Source organism: Lepidochelys kempii, chromosome 14 (assembly GCF_965140285.1).
Source record: "Lepidochelys kempii isolate rLepKem1 chromosome 14, rLepKem1.hap1, whole genome shotgun sequence".
Taxonomy (NCBI): Eukaryota; Metazoa; Chordata; order Testudines; family Cheloniidae; genus Lepidochelys; species Lepidochelys kempii.
In genome coordinates this window covers 14945376-14966230 of record NC_136393.1, presented here as the reverse complement: position 1 = coordinate 14966230, position 20855 = coordinate 14945376, and the positions used below count along the sequence as shown (strand labels likewise).

At 42.9% G+C, this 20855-nt stretch overlaps 1 protein-coding gene across 2 annotated transcripts in view; it reads left to right on the top strand.

Annotated features, from left to right (window-relative positions):
- The first annotated feature begins 260 nt into the window (after positions 1 to 260).
- GRB2 (growth factor receptor bound protein 2) overlaps positions 261 to 20855 on the top strand; it is a 68702-nt gene continuing 48107 nt past the window's right edge. The window contains exons 1-2 of one of the 2 annotated variants that reach the window (XM_073312001.2): positions 261 to 380; positions 8929 to 9167. In XM_073312001.2, coding sequence (XP_073168102.1) covers positions 9090 to 9167 — 78 coding nt within the window. In that variant the 5' untranslated portion in view covers positions 261 to 380; positions 8929 to 9089. Of the gene's footprint in view, positions 381 to 8923; positions 9168 to 20855 lie in introns of both variants that reach the window. The other variant, XM_073312002.2, reaches the window with a different exon arrangement.

Below are 20855 nucleotides of genomic sequence, written 5' to 3'. Positions count from 1 at the left end.
CTGCCTCACTAGGGACTCTATAGCTTACTGCACTGGCACTGGCAAGGTCCTGCGCAGGCGTACTGGTATCTGCAGCGTCAGTAACGCAGCAAATGTTGCGCTTGCGCACTGACATGTACAACGCTACTCCCACACACCTCAAGGCTATCGGGGCTAGACCCGCAAAACCGCGCGCACGCGCGCTTGTGGACAAATGCCCTCCCGCCGAGGGTGGCGAGCAAGGCTGCGCATGCGTTGTGGCCCTGACAGCACTAAGCCCCTGCCGGTGCTGGGCGCAGTCTCGCGAGAGCTCCTAGGAGGGCTGTAGCGGAAGCTGGAGGGGCTCTCGGGCGAAGCTGGGTTCGGCGGGGCCGCTCGGAGCGGAGCCCCAGCGCCACACGGTGAGTGGGACGGGGAGGCCCTGCCGGGGGGCGCCGACACGGGGGGCTCGGACGGGCAGTGGCGCCGCCTTCGGAGCCACCCGCCGGGCCGTGGACTCCGGATCGGGGGCACAGGCGTTTCCCAGGGCCTCCGCCCCGAGGGGTCCGGCCCCCGACCGGGTGTGGGAGTCAAGGCCCCGGCCCCCGGGGAGCCTGCCGCTGACCCGTGGCCCCCAGGGAGCCTACTGCGGCTCCTAGGGCCGTTGCCTCACGCCTGTGACCGCCCTGTCACTCGTCCGCTGAAGCCCTTAGCTCTTTGGGAGCCGGACACTTCTTCTCCGGGAGTTGACCCATTCCCAGCGCCGTGCCCGGCGGGGGCAGGGGGCAGGCTGACAGCATAGGGCCATGCCTCTGGGTATTTCCGCAGTGGCTCATCTCCTTAGTCCCCGAGCTGCAGGCCGTATGCCTCTGCAGCTCCTGTCATTACTTAATTACAGCTAGAAGCTTCTCATTGGAGCACGGAGTGAATTGAAAGCAGCAGGGTTGGTTCAACCCAAGTAATAGATGCAAATACTGTCCTGGTTTTTTTCATTCTCTGGTTCCTGGTGAATTACTGGAAAGATGAACCCTACTGCCAGTTCAGTACTCTTCTGAGGGTAGAACTGGTTTGGGAGGGAAATCATTGGCAACTATAGCAATTTGTAGGCTTGCTGAGTGTTATAGTTTGCATTGTCTTATGTTGGGTGCATGGGCCAATTTTTGATATTCAGTTGGGGATCCATGTGACTTCAGGCCAGTTCTGAGGATAAAGTGTTATGGGCAGGTTGTGGCCTGGAAGGTGTGAACGTTTACCACTTCTGATAAGAGTCCATAAACTCATGCTTCACATATGGTCTTTGGGGTGGAGGTAGGGAGAGGTATTTCAGATTTCCCTCTCTCTCTCTCTTTTTTTTTTTTTTGTGTTCATGTGGTGTTTTGTGGGGGGAGGGGTTGTGGGTTTTTTGCTGTCACTTCCTGGTTGAGGTCTGTGGGTGTGTTTTTTTTCATACAGTTTTAATAAGCAGGTTCTATCCCTTGTCTTAAGTAATTTGTGAAACTCATAGAAGTGGAGGAAGTCACACAGAGATCTCAATTATGGAGTAAGGTAAATAATGTAACTTAAAAAAGAGCAAAATAGATAGAAGGGGAATTCATCCCCTGTTTGGGAAATGATTGAACACTTAACAGTCAGGGAGCAGAGTTTGGAAGATTGGGAGTAGGGAATATCCTAGCTTTCTCCTACAAACCAGTTGCTACCTGTATTCACTCATTTCTAAGCCAACCTCTTGGCATTCAAATTTTTGCACAAAACAGATGGTTATTGAATCACTTTCATTTTGTCTCTTAAGATGACATCATCTTGTGTTAAAGCATTTTAGAATACTAGGTGATTTTTAAATAGTTATTTTGCATTTGATTTAAGAAATAATGTCAATGGGGAAAAAATGAGGAAGCTGTAGAAAAGAGGACCGGGCACAAGTGCCCTCCCGCCAAGGGTGCCAGGGAAGGCTGTGCATGCACTGTGGCCCTGACCGCGCTAGTCCCTGCTGGTGCTGGGGGCAGTCTTGCAAGAGCTGCTGTTAGGGCTGTAGCAGAAGCCAGAGGGGCTCTCAGGAGAAACTGGGCTCACTGGGGCTGCTTGGAGCGGAGCCCCAGCATCCCACAGTGACTGGAGACCGGGAGGATCACCTGCTGAGGTGATCACATGCCTGATGGGGTCCATCAAAAAAGCAGTATAAGAGCATATGAATGGCCATACTGGGTTAGACCAATGGTCCATCTAACACAGTATCCTGTGACAGTGGCCCATGCCAGATGCTTCAGAGGGAATGAAGAGAAAAAGGCAATTTATCGAGTAATCCATCCCCTGTTGTCTAGTCCCAGCTTCTAGCAGTCAGTGAAAAAACAGGAAGCTTATTTAAGGCTGAAAATCCGGTGATGGTCAGTTCTCTGACAAAGCATCCTTGGGACAACTGAAATACAGTTAGGAAGGGAGTTAGGGAATGATTGATAGAGGTCTATAAAATCATGACTGGTGTGGAGAAAGTAAATGAGGAAGTGTTATTTACTTCTCGTAACACAAGAACTAGGGGTCACCAAATAAAATTAATAGGCAGCACAACTGAAACAAACAAAAGGAAGTATTTTTTTCACACAATGCACAGTCAACCTGTGGAATTCGTTGCCAGAGGATGTTGTGAAGGCCAAGACTATAACAGGGTTCAAAAAAAGCACTGGATAAATTCATGGAGGATAGGTCCATCAATGGCTATTAGCTAGGATGGGCAGAGATGGTGTCCTAGCCTCTGTTTGCCAGAAGCTGGGAATGGGCGATGGAATGGATCGCTTGATGATTACCTGTTCTGTTCATTCCCTCTGTGCACCTGGCATTGGCCACTGTTGGAAGACAGGATACTGGAATAGATGGACCTTTTGTCTGACCCAGCATGGCTATTCTTATGTCCTTACAGATTGGGGTATCCTCTCTAACTGTGAATATCTTTGCATTTATAGGTTTAAAATTGAACTTGCACACTGCCTCACTATACTTAGCTCATACTGTTATACCCACTTATTTAGGCAACTCAGATGAATGCATGGACTCTCCCCTTTCACCTGTTTCATTTTACCCTTGTTGTTTGAGGTCTCCCTTTGTGTGTTTCCAAGATGACACAACCTTCCCCACCACTCAGGCTTTCCTTCCCTAGCAGTAGACTTCCTCTACTGTTTATCAGAATATGGGGACAAATCCAGTTCAGAATTATTAGGTGCTGCCACTAGACCTAATTTTCCCCCCCCTTCTCTCCCACCCTCCTAAGCTATCTATGTTTCTGTTTCTGCCCTTGCTACTTCCTAGGACAGCAAGAATGGGGAGTAAAACCAAGGAAGAGCTTGTAGCACTATTGGCTGCTGCAGGAGCAGCATAAAAATTTCTACCTTCCCTTGTGGTATTTCAACAGTGAAGCAGAGGGAATCATAAGAGTTTTGATTGCTGCTAAGATATAATGGGCTTGGTGCGTTGTAAATACTTACATTCCAACCCAAATTTAAAATTCATCTTCCTAATAAGAAGTTACCTTTATTTCTATTCTCTGCCTTCTTCCCTGTCCCCCAAACACTCTGACTTTAACTGAAAGTGTGAGTGAAATCTCTTGCCCCACCCTAAAGTAAGGTGAGATATAAGAAACCTTTTAGTGGTATAAATCTTTTGGTAAAATTTTAGTCACTTTTCTGATTAGGCCATCTGTTAATTTTAGTAACATGTATTCTTGTGTTGGTTGTACTTTTATCTCTCTGTGCTGATGGAGTTAAAGTAAACTCTAGTCTTTTGCAAAATGTCTGTCATCTCTGCTGGTGCCAGTACCTGGTCAAAAGCAAATACCCACAATCACACTTAGCTGGTGGTGTGGCAAAGACTATCACAAGCCTGGGATGGTGGGTGTATTTTTTTTATTCATGAATTATTTTCTTGGTTCAACCTGATTGAAATCATCTGTCAGTCACACTCAGTTTGGTTGTTTTTTGGGGCTGCTGATGCTGTGATGCATTTTCTGTTGGGCAAAGTACATAATTACACTATCTTACTTGATAGTAACAAAGAGGATGAAAAGGTTTCTTGAGTGACTTGGACATACAATGCATGTTCTCATTTCTCTCTCTCTCGTGACACTCACTACATAATCATTTTTATACAAATTTATTAAAAAAAACCTTCTCTAACTTGCTTGTAGCTGTAGTGCCTGATGTTCAGCTAAATCTCACCCACAGTTATGAATGCTAGGTAGCAAAAACTAGTTCTGTGTAGCAACTAGCAATTGCTAATTAGTGTGGCTGCTGGGAGACCTCTTCCATTTGAGTTCTGTCATTCAAAATAAAGGAGGTGTCACCCTACAACAGTCAACATGTATGTTACATGCCGTGTAGTTGTAGCTGTGTTAATCCCAGGGTATAGGCAAGGTGAGTGAGATAATATCTTCTATTGGACCAACTTCTGTTGGTGAGAGAGACAAGCTTTCAAGTCATGCAGAGCTATTTTTCAGGTCTGGGAAGGGCACTCTTAAGTGTGTCAGCTACATACAAGATGGAACAGATTGTTTAGCATAAGTAAAAAGAAAAGGAGTACTTGTGGCACCTTAGAGACTAACAAATTTATTTGAGCATAAGCTTTCGTGAGCTGTAGCTAACCCTAACCCTAAGCTGTAGCTCACGAAAGCTTATGCTCAAATAAATTTGTTAGTCTCTAAGGTGCCACAAGTACTCCTTTTCTTTTTGCGGACACAGACTAACAGACTCTGAAACCTGTCATTTAGCATAAGTAGTTAACACATATTTTAAGGCAATGGCTCTGAACCAGGGGAACGCATACCCCTGGTGGGTACGTAGAGGTCTTCCAGGAGTACATCAACTCATCTAGATATTTCCTTAGTTTTACACCAGGCTACATAAAAAGCTCTAGTGAAATCAGTAGAAACTAAAATTTCATGCAGACAATGACTTGTTTATACGGCTCTATATACTGTACACTGAAATGTAAGCACAATATTTATATTCCAGTTGATTTATTTAAAATTATATGGTAGTGATGGAAAAAGTAAACAATTTTTCAGTAATAGTGTGCTGTGACACTTCGGTATTTTTATGACTGATTTTTAAGCAAGTAGTTTTTAAGTGAGGTGAAACTTGAGGATACGTAAGACAAATCAGACTCCTGAAAGGGGTACAGTAGTCTGAAATGGTTGAGAGCCATTGCCTTAGAACAATGGTTCTCAACTTTTCCCTTTTCAGGCCAATATCTAGGTGAGTTGATGTACCCCCTGGAAGACCTCTGTGTATCCCCAGGGGTATGCATACCCCTGGTTGAGAACTGCTGCCTTTGAATATGTCCTAACTACTTACGCTAAACAGTCTGTTCCATCTTGCATTTAGCTGTGATGCTAAGGCAGTGTTTCTCAGATGTGGCCACCAGGGGCTTTTCTTGTGGCCATAGCCTCCTGGGCAGTGATTGGGGCGGAGGCGGGCAAAGCAGCGTCCCCTTCTCTGGGACTGCCAGGAGGGGTTGGGCCCTACCCCCCTTTGGAGCCACAAACACTGGAAGAGCAGACAGTCAGTGTGAGTTCCCCACCTTCCCAGGGGTGGTGGGGCTCAGACTTCTGACTTCTGCCCTGGGGTGGCAGGTGGCAAGCTCCAGCTGTGCGGTGCCGGGCTCTGGCCGTGGGCTCTGTCTGCAGGGCTTTGTCTGCACAGTGGCGTGATCCATCCCTTGGCTGCTGGACTTAAGGGTCTGGTGCTGGCATCAGGCTCACCACCCCCCTCATCGCCTCTGGCCCCTGCTACCTCCCTGCTCACTTCCTCATCCAGGGTTGTTACAGGAGTGGGTGGGTGAGTTTCTGTGGTCTGCGTTGTGCAGGAGGTCAGACTAGGCTATCATAATGATCCCTTCTGACCTGAAAGTCTATGAAGGCTTAATTTGTCCCCAGCTTGCCAGGGCTGAGTAAGTCTGCTGTGAAAAGTGATATTTGTATGTTTGTTAATATCATTTTTCACTACATCCCAGCTAGTTAACAAATTTGCTGCTGTAAAAAGTGATATTATTTGAAAGTGTTGTGCAGGTTTCCGTTGAGAATGAGGACTGATAGATCAGATACAGAGTGATCGCTTTTTGAGAAGTTTCAAAGAAGCAGCCATGTTAGTCTGTACCGCAAAAAGAAAAGGAGTACTTGTGGCATCATAGAGACTAACAAATTTATTTGAGCATAAGCTTTCGTGAGCTACAGCTGAATGCATCCGATGAAGTGAGCTTTGTTAGTCTCTACGGTGCCACAAGTACTCCTTTTCTTTTTGAGAAGTGTTCACCCACAGGTGATAAGATGTTTTTGTCTTTCCTGTGAGTTCATTCGAGAATGTAGTTATTGTCTGGTTTCACCCAGATAATTGTTGGGCATTTAGTGCATGGAATGAGATACACCACATATTGTGGTAGGCATGTATAGGATCCAGGGATCTTGAAAGATTTGTGTGATGATCGTTGTAGCAGTGCAGCTTTTGCATCTGTTGTTCTGGTGGAGTCTGGTGCCACTTTGAGTTGGTGTGGTTCGCCTGTGGGGAGCTTGTTTCTGATGATGAGTTTGGAGAAGCTGGGAGGTTGTTTGAAGGCCAGAAGTGAGGGTTCAGGAAAGATTTTTGTTCACGTTGGGGTTCCCATAAATTATGGGTTGTAGTTTTGATCCCACATATGGGTTCCATCGTTGGGTGGTAGGTGACAACTAGGGGTGAGCAGTCAAAGGGGATTTTATTTCTGTATTGAAGCAGGTTCTCTTGGGATATTTGGGAATGGGCCACAGATCAAGAAAAAGGAGTGCACATTTTAAGGGGCGTCAGTCCATTTGATTTGCTTTTTGATGGAATGGTGTGTCAAAAGGTCTTAGGCCAGGTCTACACTAGAAACTTTTGCTGATATAGAAGATGTTGCTTAGGCATGTAATCTTGCTGTCTGTGCAGGTTTTCTAATGACATTTTTAAATGGCAAACTTTTTCTAGGGTGGAGTAGGCTAATTTGCTTTAATTTTGCCCTGTGATATGAAAATTATTATGCCCTTGGGTGTAGGGATGTAAATAGTGGTTTAAAAAGTAACTGTGTAAAAGTTTTATGCAGGGCCCTACTGTCATGCGCTGGCATGCCAGGCGCGGGGCCACCGGCCACCGTGCTCTGGGATGGCAGCAGAGTCCTGGGCTCTGGCCAGTAGCAGAGTTTAATCGTTAAGCATCAGTCTTAACGGTTTCGGTTATCAGTTAACCAGTTAAACTTTTACATCCCTACTTGGGTGTAGTCCCAGATGTACATACACTGGTCACCCATGTCTGTCTTTCCTTCTACGTTTTCACAGAATGCATAGGCACTGGTTTCCTTCGGGCCCAGGGTGGTGCTCAACCCCCCGTTCTGCCCCAGGTCTTGCCCCTGCCCCCACCCCATCTCTTCCCACCCAGTTCTGTCCCCTCCCCTGAGCGTGCCCCGTCCCCACTCCTCCCCTTCCTCCCAGTGCTTTCTGGACACCGTGAATTAGCTGACACTGGTGGGCGGGAGGCACTGAGGAGTAGGTGGGGATCTGGCTGCTAGTGGGTGGTAAGCATGTGACAATTTTTTCCCCTCAAATGAACTTGCACAGGAAAAGGTAAAAGACAAAAAACACTATACCACCAATGGGTGAACAGTTCATAAAGTGATCACTCTATCTTATCTCACAGTCTTCATCCTCAAAGGAAACCTACACAACACCTTCAAAAGATAAGCCTGGGAGTGTAAATTCATAACTTTGCTAGATACTAAAAGTCATGGACTGAACAGAAACACTGAATCTATGTTTCAGAGTAGCAGCCGTGTTAGTCTGTATTCGCAAAAAGAACAGGAGTACTTGTGGCACCTTAGAGACTAACAAATTTATTTGAACATAAGCTTTCCATGAGCTACAGCTCACTTCATCGGATGCATGAATCTATGGCTTGTTAGAACAATCTGTAACCCACTTAACCCTCCACCTCAGCCTCTTTTTTCCTTCCCTGCATGACTGGAGAAGTGTTAATGGGGCACTTCTCCTTGAATGGTCCCTTGAAATAGTTTAGCATAAGCAGTTAACATCTCTTTTTGATCTTGTACCCAGAGTGTACAGATAAATACCTTTCCCAGACCTGAAGAAGAGCTCAGTGTAACTCACAAGCTTGCATCCGATGAAGTGAGCTGTAGCTCACGAAAGCTGATGCTCGAATAAATCTGTTAGTCTCTCAGGTGCCACAAGTCCTTTTCTTTTCACAAGCTTGTCTCTCTCACCAACAAAAGTCAGCAGTGCGGGGCAAAATGGTAACCACTTAAAGCCAGGGGGTGCAGCAGCAGCAACCCTAGCTCCAGCACCTGTGACAAAAGTTGGTCAAATAAAAGATACTGCCTTGCCCACCGTGTGTCTCTCTAATATCCTGGGACCAACATGGCTACAACCCTGCATCTGTCTGGTCTGGGCAGAGAAGGTTCCGCTCTCTGTAAGAGTGATGCCTGACGGGTGAAAAGGGGTGTGCGCGCACTGCTCTTAAGGGGGAGACTTCGTGTCACATGGAGGATAAGAGCATCAAGGCAGGGTGCCCACTCCCATGTGCTGCCTGTGTGTTTCCCCCCATCCGCCTCCCCACAGCCTGAGGTGCCGCCGGAGTATGGAGCCGCATGCCGTGAGGGCGCTGTGGGAAGTGCTTGCTCTTGCTGTGGCTTGGTGTCGTGGGGCTGGCTCAGTTCCCCGTCCTCCCCGCACGTTGGGAGTGGGGGAGCCTGCGCTGTGCCCGCTGCACGGCAGACGTCGCTGCTGCTATTGGCCACAGCATGTGTCATTTGGTGCTTCCTGGCTGAGCCCGGAGCTGAGGAGGAAGCGGCAGAAAGAGGAAGCGGCAGCCAGGTCTGGGTCGGGAGGAGGGAGAGGCGCAGGGCGCGGCCCCTGCCATCCATCCGTGCCACAGTTCCCCTGGTGATCAGTCTCTCTCTCCATCAGGGCAGATCGTCCCTGGCTCTCCCTTGCATGTGGTAGACGGAGCCAGAGTCCCTGCAGCAGCCGGACAGAGGGAGGGCTGAGCCGGGAGCCCCCGGAGGAGGAGAGGAGGCTTCAGAGAGAGCTCCCTTCCCACCCCCCGCACTGCTGTACGCTGAGCAGCCCCAGCATGGAAGCCATCGCCAAATACGATTTCAAAGCCACTGCAGACGATGAGCTGAGCTTCAAACGGGGGGATGTCCTCAAGGTAAGTGCAGGGGAAGGGATCAGCGATACTTCCTCCTTTCCACTCTTTTCCTGAGACAGTCGGTCCGCAGCATCTTTTGAGTCTCCACCCCCCCCCCATTTGCCCCCATAACCCATTTCCTCTCCAGTCTCTCCACCCCAGAGCCACTTTGATTGCAAAGGACACAATTTTAAATTTTTGTGTTTATTCAGTGTATAATAGCAGCATCTTCCATCTTTTCAGACTGTTTAACAGCTGAGAGCTAGCTATACCATAGACAGTATCAAGTAAATGTGAAGTGCTGAACATATTATTATTAATTGAATTATTTTCTACAAGATAAACATTTAAAATAATTGACACCAATTTAGTGTTTCTTTCCTTTGCCTTCTGCCAGAAATTCTTGCATCAAAGAATAATTAGATAATCTTTTGTCACCACACTTGTCAAATATTGTTACTGAATTTTATCTTCTGTGTTGATAAACTTCAGTGATAAATCTGCAACACTGAGTATTTAATGGAACTCTGAAGCTGTAAGTGAATGCCTGGGGTGGATTAGGTGGGTTTTGTGTGTAGATTACTCAATATACCAAAGACCTTTGAGTCCCCTCCAGCTTGGCAGCATAAAGTTATCTGTTCGCTTTTAAAAAATATTTATATGCCTAAAACTGAAAAAGGATCCAAAAATAACAAACAATGCATCCAACAAAAACAGAGAATGTGATTTTTTTTTTGTAACCGATTATAGTGCATGGTTTTTATAAAGATTCTAAACTACACAGCCTTCAAAATAAGAAAAAAAAGTCTAGTGTTGTATTCACATAAGTTATTTTTTCTGTAGTTAATTTATACATGTTTGTTATCAATATAAAACGAGAGAGATCTTTTTTTTCTTCCAAGCAATTGAGCCTTTAGCAGTTTAGCTTTAAAAAGTTTAAGTCCAGATCTTTACTCTCCAAAATGACCTCAGGTAGAAGGTTGATAATTAAAAAACACACTCATTAAAGCCTCAATCCCACAAAGATTTAGGCACATAAGTAACTTTGTGCATGTGAATATTCTTCACTGGAACTGTTTACCTGCATAAAGTTACAAACATGTTTCATTTTTTCTGAGCTGGGACCTAAGAAATAGCAGCTTATTCAAAGAGTGGTGAAGTGGCAGAATTTAGTGTGATTCTTTTGCAAAACTGGAATTTGACTACTTCATTGACAGACATGCAAGAAATGCATGGATTGTGCAGTCACCTTTGTATTTTTATCATAAACCATGATTTCTCGAGTGTATTAGATAAAATGGATTGAAATTTAGTTTACAGTGTCTTAGAAAACTAGTTTCTTACATATTTTAGGTGGGAGGCCAATCAATTCAATTAAATGTATGGTGGTTACAAAAAATCCATTTTGGGGTGGTTCTCTTGTAGTTATGTAAACCAAAATGGCTTTGACTTTTAAAATGAATAAATCTGCTCCTGCACATTCACATGTCTCTTACCCACAAATTGCTTTAGGATTTATATACCTTAATTATATTATCTACGTGAGTTACTGCAATAGCTGCATCCATTGTTGCTGCAACTGTGTGCTCAGAATAGTGTCAGCTTTAACCTTTTTAGATCAATTTTAGATCTGCTGTGGAAGCGTAAGCATCAGATTTTTAAATGTTTACACTGACCCTAATTTTTAAATTTGCTAACCTGAGCTATAGTCTGTTGGTTTGTGTTTAGTATCTTGCCTTGGCTTTGTATGCTATATTTGAAACAGCACAATTCAGGTTAAAAATTGTAGAAACATCTGTAAAACTCATAGAAAATGCTGACCAGGAAGGAAAACTGAAGGGCACATGTACTGTACTTAAATATTTTTTTAGTTTGAAATGTACTTTTGGTTATTTTAATCTGGTCCTGTCTAGATGTTTGGGTTTAGTTAAGGGTATGAGAAAATGGCTGGCATAGAGAGAACTATCACATGTTCAAAAGGTGCTTCCTTCTGTAACAGCACCATAGTGTAGAGATAAAGCAGGATATTTGTAGAGATTTTTTGTTTTGTCTAAACTAGAAAAATTAGTACCTGTATTACAGCTGCTGCTATTGGTACTAAGTACTATACTAACGTATACAGGGCTCAGGCACTCTTACTGCCATCTCATGATTATTATTTTTGTCAGATTGTGGCAAAAATATGTACACTCTTGCTACCACATATTCTGGCAACAGCCGAGCTGCATATGGGTACTAATTTTTCTAGCCTAAGCAAGGCTGACATTGAGAGAGTCCTTGCAACCCTCAAACTGTATCTCTGGTTCCAGCTCAGATACCTTTTATCTTCTGATGTAACCTTAATGATTCTGTTTCTGGAAAGGTGATATTGACTATAACTTTAAGGAAATGTTTGCCTGTAGTTTCCTAGTCTTAAGTTCATTTCTTTGTACAACACTTGAATGTATGTGACATGAACAATACTCAGTACTATTATAATAAATTTAGCCTTACAGTGCTTTTGTATGGGGTTGAAAATTATTTTCATTCACAGAGAGTAAACTGAGGCCCAGAGAAGTTGACTTGCTCATGTTGCACACAAATCCAGGAATAGAACCCAAGAGCCCTGGCTTCCAATCAGTTCTTCTGACGATAGACACCTCAATGCACCACAGTGAGGGCAGTTCCGGTGTTCAGAACAAAAAACTTTCAGCAGCAGTGTGAGATTGTACAAGTCACTTCACTCAGAACAGTGTTTGTGGCACATCTGGAGTGAGGACGTTCAGAGTGACTAGTACATTTGGGCTGTGGAAGTAGGTTGTGCTAAGCACACTAAATCCGTTAGCACGTCTCTCTTGAATGCATCCGATGAAGTGAGCTGTAGCTCACGAAAGCTTATGCTCAGATAAATTTGTTAGTCTCTAAGGTGCCACAAGTATTCCTTTTCTCTCTTGATTGAGAGATCTCTGATAATCTCACCAGATCCTGGCTGAACTCTCCCTTTCCCCATTGTCATGCCTAGTAGCTATCTATCCTGAAACCAGGTCAATCTTAAGTGCATATAAATGAGTAAGACCTTCAAAGGGGAATAAACAGTAATACAGGGTGCAAATCTAATGCACTCCCAGAAGAAGGTATTTCTCACTCTTCACGGTTCTCTGCTGTACAAAATTTAGGTTGTTGAGAAAAATTACATATCCTGCAAGCAAATACATACCCCCTTTCTTACATCTTTTCATGACTTGCTATAATTAGATACCTACTTTGAAACAGTGGTGAACATCGCCCTCTGATGGCATGTGTGACTTAGAATGCTGTACAGAGAACTGTTAGAAACTGTTTGTACCATGTTAAGGAATGAAGCTAAATCTAAAATGCTTACCGCTGCTTGTACTTTCATGATGCTGTCTCTGAGGAGGGAAGAGAAAGCTGCAATTGTCTAACTTCATCTGATTTCAGCAGATAACTTGCCTATGATGTCATGGTACCATTATTGCAGTATACCCACATATTCTGGACTTGATTGAATAGCATTTGAACTGTAGTCATTAAGCTGCTTGTTAGTAATCTTGTGGCTATGCTCCAAAAGTGAGTGAAGATAATTGAATTTTGACTTGCAACTCTGTAAAACAGCTGAGTGAAGAGGAAAAGTGCTTGGCCTTTTCCTTTGTGGGCACTGTGATAAAAAGCTTGTATGATTTTGTAACTCTTTTTGTCAGATGATTCTGTAGCAGTGCATGGTATTACTGTGCAGGAGATTCAAGTTGACGTCTATCTTTAGACTTGACCTTTGGGCAAGCGGAGCTTGGAATTCATTCAGTCTGCCCCCAGAAAAAGGAAGGGGTGCTATTTCCACACAGTGTCCCCTATTATTTGCTTCTCAGTCATTCACTGTGTGTGTATGCAAGACCATCTTTCTGTCCACATTCTGGATACTGCAATATGAAAAAGGGTGTTGGTAAATGGCATTCTCTGAAAAAAGTGAAGAAAACTGGAAGGTTCATGTCTGTTCCCCTGCCCCCCCCCCCCCCAAAAAAAGCCCACATTCAGATACAAGAGGGTCCCGGTTTTAAATGTACTCATCTGGCCATTTTATGCTTTTGTGTCTGGATGTGCATCATGATGCATTTAGACTCTCTACTTTCTCTTCACATGCTGTCTGGTGCCGTTAGGACCAGTTACTCTCAATCTGTGCCTACGTTCATTGAGTCTAGGTCTTACATTACAGTTTCTCAGGAATTTATTTCTGGTGGCTTCTAGTTTTGTTGGCCTGTGTGCCAGCTGGCAAGTATCCAGACCTAAAGTGTGCTGATACTTGCTTTTGGTTTGGCAGTGGGGTGGGGAGAGGAGAAGAAATTGTCCAAAGATTCCATTAGCCAAAGCTAGGCTCTTTTCTTCCCCCCACCCTGTTTAAAATATACAGCTACTGCAATAATTGTGTTTTATTTCAAACATATAAAAATATCCATAGGCACCAATCCTATACTCTGTCTATTCCATATATTAAAAACACATAAAATAATACAAAAGCCCTAACCATCCTGATCCATTTCCTCTCCTGAATCCAGAAAGAACATCCACTCCCCACCCCAAAAAAAGATGGGCTTTGTGGCATGCCTGGGAGGTTAACAAGTCTGGAGATCCTTCAGAAGATCAGCGTTCTGTTCCCTGTAGATGTCAGTATAGTTCAGGGGCAGCTTATTGCAAGAATTTTAAAAGTATGCAATGCAATGTAAGAGTCCTCTACTTTTGAGTTGCACTTTGCTGTTTTTCTCAAGTCCTTAATGGGCGATTACATTTTTCAGTAACTTCTTTGTTGCACCTAAATCAACTTAACTACAGTTAGTGTTTTCTTATTTCTGCAGTGTTGAGACTTGGGTTATTTTAACTGAGTTATCAAGGCTTCTTCCTATTCTGAACAGTGAGATCAGTTCGTCATTTGGGCTCCACAATTGCCTGCTCTTCATGTGATTTCCTCCCTCCCCCCCCCCGGCGTGCGCGATTCATTCTCTTTCCCTTCAGACCTCAACAGGATTGAGTGTTTCCAAATAGTAGTGCTGAGACTGCATTTTCAGTTCCTGCATGAAAACCATTTTTGGGCCTGACTACAGAGTAACATGTTTGTGTACAGGAGGGGTGAGATGAGCAAGGGTGGCAGGTCTTCTGTCTATACTTCCTTCTCCCACACCTTCAGTGACCTCACCTGTGTTTTCCTTTATGTAATGATGTTTGTACTGGCAAGCAGAAACAAGACATTAGCTTCAAGCAGTGGGGTTTGGAGTGAATCAGATACAACTGATGTCTGCATTAAGTGTGTGAAAGTCCATTGTGTAGGTGTACTTGAGGTATGTTGCTTGATTGTTGTGAGAGAAAATTGGGGTTTGACTTAAACATCTTCAAGCTGCTGTCTTTCAAGTAGAGAGACCAAATAGGCCAATATTGTGGTCTGATGTGAGGAAGAAAAGCTGTCAGCAAGCCACTGAAAACTGTAAAGATGTTCAACTGAGAACTGTAGTAATGTGCGGGGGGGGGGGGGTTCGGGAAGGGTGGGTTTTGAGATGTTGGCATTTGAAGAAATATCTTCTGAAGACATAGAATGTTTTTGTTTGTAATAGACTTGTAGATCAATATTTTAAAGTTAACCTGATGTCTTGTACTGCCTTGAATACTAAATAGTTATTTTTCATATGGACTTCTTTCCAAAGATTGGTTTCAGAGTAGCAGCCGTGTTAGTTTGTATTCACAAAAAGAAAAGGAGTACTTGTGGCACCTTAGAGACTAACCAATTTATTTGAGCATAAGCTTTCGTGAGCTACAGCTCACTTCATCGGATGCATAAAAGTGGAAAATGCAGTGAGGATGTTTTTATACACACAGATCATGAAAAAATGGGTGTTTATCACTTCAGAAGGTTTTCTCTCCCCCCACCCCACTCTCCTGCTGGTAATAGCTTATCTAAAGTGATCACTCGCCTTACAATGTGTATGATAATCAAGGTGGGCCATTTCCAGCACAAATCCAGGTTTTCTCTCCCCCCCCGCCCTCCCAAAGATTGTTACCTACACCTGGTGATAATTTGAGATTATGATACATGTCCCGTTAGCCAAGTCCTTTAAATTGCTTTTCTTCCCCACAACCCTCCATAAGGGCACATATTAGAAAAAGTAGTTAGTGAACATACTCTTAAGTTTCTGGCCCTGTACAGGACCACTTGCATTAGTAAAGGAGGCCTTTTAAACTTGAGTGACTTTACAAAAAAATCTAACGTACAAAAACTGGCATATATGATCTTGCTGGGGACAGTCTTGGAAGAGGTGACATTTAATGTTGCTTCCCTCAGAAACCTTCGTAGCAAGAATGAAGTTAAAGTATGGTATATTCCAGGTTGAAGGTGTAAAGCAATCTTTACCAGCATCCAGAGCAGGAGGAATAAATGCATTCCTCCTTGAAAATGGCTTCTTTGTTTCTTTATTTGGTAGCCAGCTGAGGTCTCCTTCCAGGGCTGTCATTGAAAGCAGAACAGAGTAATTCCCTTCTGGTCTGCTCTGTACCCAGTAGATTTAACTCTGTGTGATTCAGGATGCCGGTTATCTCTTTGGCTAGATGGTGCCAGATGACCTACTGATGAAAACTAGTGACAGTCCGCTTTTAACGTCATAATATGCAGAACTGTGTACACTGCTATAATTTATACTGATAATCATTCCTGGACTGTAATCTATCAGCCATATGGCTCCTGCTAGATTTGGCTATGTCTGCTGGCTTGTCTACAAGGCCCAACCTGTCCCATAGCTGTTTGTCATCTCAACTTCTTAAATTGATCTTTCAGTACAAAAATAAGCACTCACAGAACAGCTTTTGGCTCTTTCAGATTATCTGGTATGCCTTATTCAACATACGTGTTAAGCTGCTACAAACGGTGGTGCATCTGTGTGATTTTATTCATTGGCCAAGAGAGGTTCTGCACTCTACACTGTGGCAATTCTCCCTTTTGTTATGCAATAACTTCTGAAAATCCAAAATTTAAAGGAATGTTCTAGGCATCAATTTCAATGAAAAGTAAAATCACCATTTGGTCACTCACGATAAAGAGGTGAGCCAGTGACCTCACAGATGCCTGTGGAAGAAAAGCAGTCCCTCTATATAGGGGTGAGGCAGTCATCTGAGGGTGTGGGATAGGGCCCTATGTACCCATATCTCTGCTCAAAACCCTCTTGATTGTGATGAAAACCAGAAAAGCATAAATTCTCCAATTTTTCTGACTTTCACGAAAATCAAGATGGTTTTGAGCGGAGTGGTAGGTGTAAGTGGCCTGTCAAAACAGGCCTTTGCAAAAGAGTCTGACTTCTGACAAGTGCTTTTCAGAGTAGCATCTTCATTATACCATCAGTGTCTGCTCATCGCTGAAAGTTGCATTCTATCTCTAACAGTAATAATCTTTGCTTTATTTGCTCTCTGGGATTGGAGACTTATTATAAGCATTGCATCAGACTAGAAGGTGGAAGTCTAGCCTAGTGGTCATGTTCATCTCAATGACTTAAGTTCATGTGAAGTTCTTGCAGTTTTCATTGAGTAGAGTGAAATCTTCTGTGTTTTTTAGTCCAGTACTGCATGCAGCAGAGGTGCAGGATATTAGATACTGGTGCAGCACTTGGATAAGGTCATCTATTGGAAGTATCAAAGGAGGTGTGCTAAAAGAGACTAGGACAAGATGAGCGGGTGCTACTTGAGTGCTATCCACAATCTCGCCTTCAGTGTAGAGCAGTTCTGGTGTAAGGAAGTCACTCCTAGTCAAAGGAAGAGCAGTCGCAGCCATAACAGCTCAAACAAAGGAGGCTTCTCAGGATTCCAATGTGAACTGAGCTTGGAAAGACTTTGTACAGAGAATCCTTTTCAGAGTGTGAACAGCCAGCTCTTCATTGACACACTAATGTTTGAATATGTTGATATAACTGTGGACTGATATCCAGACAGGACATTTGCATATTGGCTCCATGTGTGGCATTTCTACTAACTGGCAGTTCAGCTGCTAGCCAGTAAAGACTGGTCATGGTTTGTGGCACACCCTCTCCCTCCCCTTTCCCCCCCCCCCCCCACCATAAGAAAGTGACCCAGCAACCAGATTTGTGTTTTCTCTGATAGATTTATTTTTAGCTGTAAAATTAAATCTCAGGTAGTAATCCTCTCTTGTGGTGTCTAATAGGGCTCAGAATTCTTGTGAATTGTCTGGGATTTTATATTAAGATACCTGATTTCTGGCTCTTGACATTTTATATTCAGTTTGTTCTGTTGATTTAGCAGCACACAAGACTGGGTGAATTGCATGCCTTCTGCATTTCTTCACAGATCAACAAACTGATACTGCATTAGATGTGGTGCACAGGTTCTTATCTACGGCTTTATCCCACAACCGTTTTTGCTGTTTAGTTTCCTCTGCTGGCTCTGCAGTAGTGGTTAAATGTCATCGCCAAAGTTGGGCTAACATCAGTGAGTGGTGTGCACATGAGGAAGTAAATAAAGCCATGTTCATTTGAAGTTTCATTATAAACTTGGGAAAGAGGGAATCAAAATGAGAGAAGAGGAACTTTTCCGGGGGGGGAGGGGGAAGGAGAGAAGAGAAAGGAAGTTGCACTTTCAAGATTTTTATCTGGAGAGTAAAGAAAGAAATAGTTTCACATTTTATTTTAAATGCTGCTATTCCACTTAAAATGAGTACTGACTATCCCAATATAGCATTCCAAGCTTCAACCTGCCTTTTTGTCAGGCTGTATTTAAGCATTTCTGCTTCAGTCGCAGGCCCTGTTACATGTTTAATGGCTTGATTTCACAAAGTGCTGAGTTCCTTCATGAAGCAGTCTTGTCACATCTTGCAAGATTATGACTTAAGTGGAGAAGAAAGTGGGTGCTCAATAGACTGATGCTTGATGTAGCATGACCTCGTTACTATGTTGGTGGTGGAACTGCCCAACTAGATAAGACAATTCCAGTGAATTATTTGAAAGAAACTTTCCACTGATTTTTGTATGGGATATAATCTAAACATATGGAAAGGTACAACTGACCTCTTTCAATAGGGCACAAGAAGTGTACTGACAGTCTTCAAAACTGTATGTGATTGGAATTATAAAGCCTTTAAAAAATCTTAAATCAGGAAGCTAGCCTGTAATACTCTGATTTAGTTTGTAGATACATCTGACACTTGCATTTTAATTTCAGAGTTCATAATTTTCCTCTGCTTGCATTCCTTTTACTAGGTGAATAGTTTCTAAGACATAAATAGCACAATGAAAATCCTACTTGAGTTATCCTAAAAACATAAATGGTGAAAGAAACTCAGGAAAAAAGAAAAGAATGTTAATTGAAGATTATGAAAAAATTTTTCTCTAAATTTGCATTGGTGAACAAGAGATGTTTCTTTCCATTTCAAAGGCAGAACAAATCAGTTCATCTTTAGACCTACTTGGGGAGTAGGTTAAGGCAACAGCTGGAATAAGTACAAAGTTTTAGGGTCTCCCTCTCTGGCTAGAAAACAGACTACTATCAAGCAATAATTTTATAAATAATCCTGAAGTTCAGTGCTAACCTATATAAATAAAATATGGAAGGGAAAATATATGCTTGTACCTGCTGAATTTGGTTTGCTTCTCTGTATTCAGGTCAGCATGCACACGGTGTCCTTGTGAACTGCGTGTTCATATAGCAGCAGCAGCTAGAGCTCTGTGCAGAGAGCAGAAAGCATTTCTTTCAGTTCAGATGAACTATAATTATATTGTTACTCTCTAAAACCCTCTGATTTAAATAATTTTTCTCTGGAATTTACATTTTCTGAACTATGTCTTGCTTTAACTTGTACCAAAACATTACAGGTTTAAATATGCCTGGGGGTTTGGGGAGAGGGGGAATACTTCATGAGCTACGTATGACCCAGCAGCTTCCACTAATAGCAGCTAGGTTAATGCAGATGACTTGTGGTCTGAGCTAGTCTGCTCTTTGGTTTGCATGATCAGCACCAAATTCTAGCCATGCCACTCTAGCTGAGGTTGAGTAGGTTTTTCCATTATCCTTCTGTACAGTCAGATTTCAGATACGATATGCTTATGGGAGCTCTATTCCTTGGACATGATAAATACAAAAATGGCATTTCAACAACTTCAGTCTGATTTTCAGTTATTGCTGTTTACCTGTGGATTATGGTTTAATTGAGTAAAAGAATTATTGATTAGAGATGCTAAAAATAGCTGTTCAGATCTGATTAACTAGGTAGTTAAATTCCAGACATATGCCTTGATACTGGAAATCAATTCACTTATCAGAAAGGAGTTAAAATTGGTCATTGAATTGTGGAAATCCTATATATCCTCTTCCTCCCACCACATAGCTTCTCTGGAAAAATCTCACAAAATGACTTGTGGGATTGTACCTTTGTTTCCATGCAGAACTGGTATTGTGCAGTTCCAGTCGGTTTCATCTGGTCTTAATAGTGCTGCCGGAGAAACCACTGTCTAAGCACATCCTGACGGCACTCTGTGAAAGACTAACAGATGGACGGTAAAGAGTGACAAGCATATACCAAAGCTATGGATAGGGAAGAAAAAGCCAGAGAAGTACAGAGAGGGAAATGGGAAGGAAGTGCTAGTGGTAATGGGGCCTGATAGCTGAAACTCATTTTTAAGTACTCACGGATACCTTCCATAACCTGACATCCAAATAGTCACCTTGCAAAAAATCAAATGTGTATCAACTTTCCTTGTTTGGTCAGAGTACCTGAACATCTCTGTGTAAATGTTACATAGCTGAAACTTTTCCTTTTGTCTTTTAAATATAGTGTTTTTATTTAGTGCTTATGAAAAGTGCCACACTGAGCTGGAAACTTACAGCCACAGAACAGGTACAGCACAGACCACCAATGCAGGCTTCCCTTTGCCCCCTTCAGCTACACATTCTTTGCTCCACTCAGGCCCCTACTCTAGTGGTACTAAAATTGTGTTTTGCCAGAACATGATTTAGCCAGGCATAGTGATCAGGGGACAAACAATGTTTAAGGTGATCACTGTTTTTAAATTCAGTGTAAATGCAGTGGCCCTCTCTATTTTGACCAGCTGACCTGGGTTTAAACAGTCTGATGCAATGCTAAACTGTTTTTCAAAACAGTTTTACTCCCATGGCAAAAGAAAGCCAGTATGCCTTAGCCTCGTCCTGGAGAAGACCACTTCTAGGCTTGAGGGGACAACTTACTCACCCAGCCCATTCAGTCTTTATTCCCTACCGAGACTGCCAAGAAGGATGCAAATTGTGATTTACAATTAGGTTCGGCAGAATTCAGTTTTTATTTTTATAATTTCAGCAGGTGTCAATGTTTGTGTTTAAGCTTTTTTCAAATTTTTTTTAATTATGGGAGAGCAGGGGTCCGACAATATTTAAGGACTGACATTGAGAATCCAAAAGCTAAGCTTTATGAATGCCACATATTTGACTGCAGATCTAGCTCAGCTAATGCCAGAGCTGGCTGTTTTAGCAGAGCTGTAAATCCATGCTTTATGCAGCATTCATTATATACATTATATATACATTATTAAGATGGGACTCTTCTCCATCAGCATTTTTCTTTTCCTATCTGTACATTTCTTTTATCGATGGAAATATTTTTTTCATCCGTTTGCATGTGTTTGTTGAAATCAACATTTACCAACATTTAGAGATTATAAATAGGCTTGGAACGATTAGATTTTT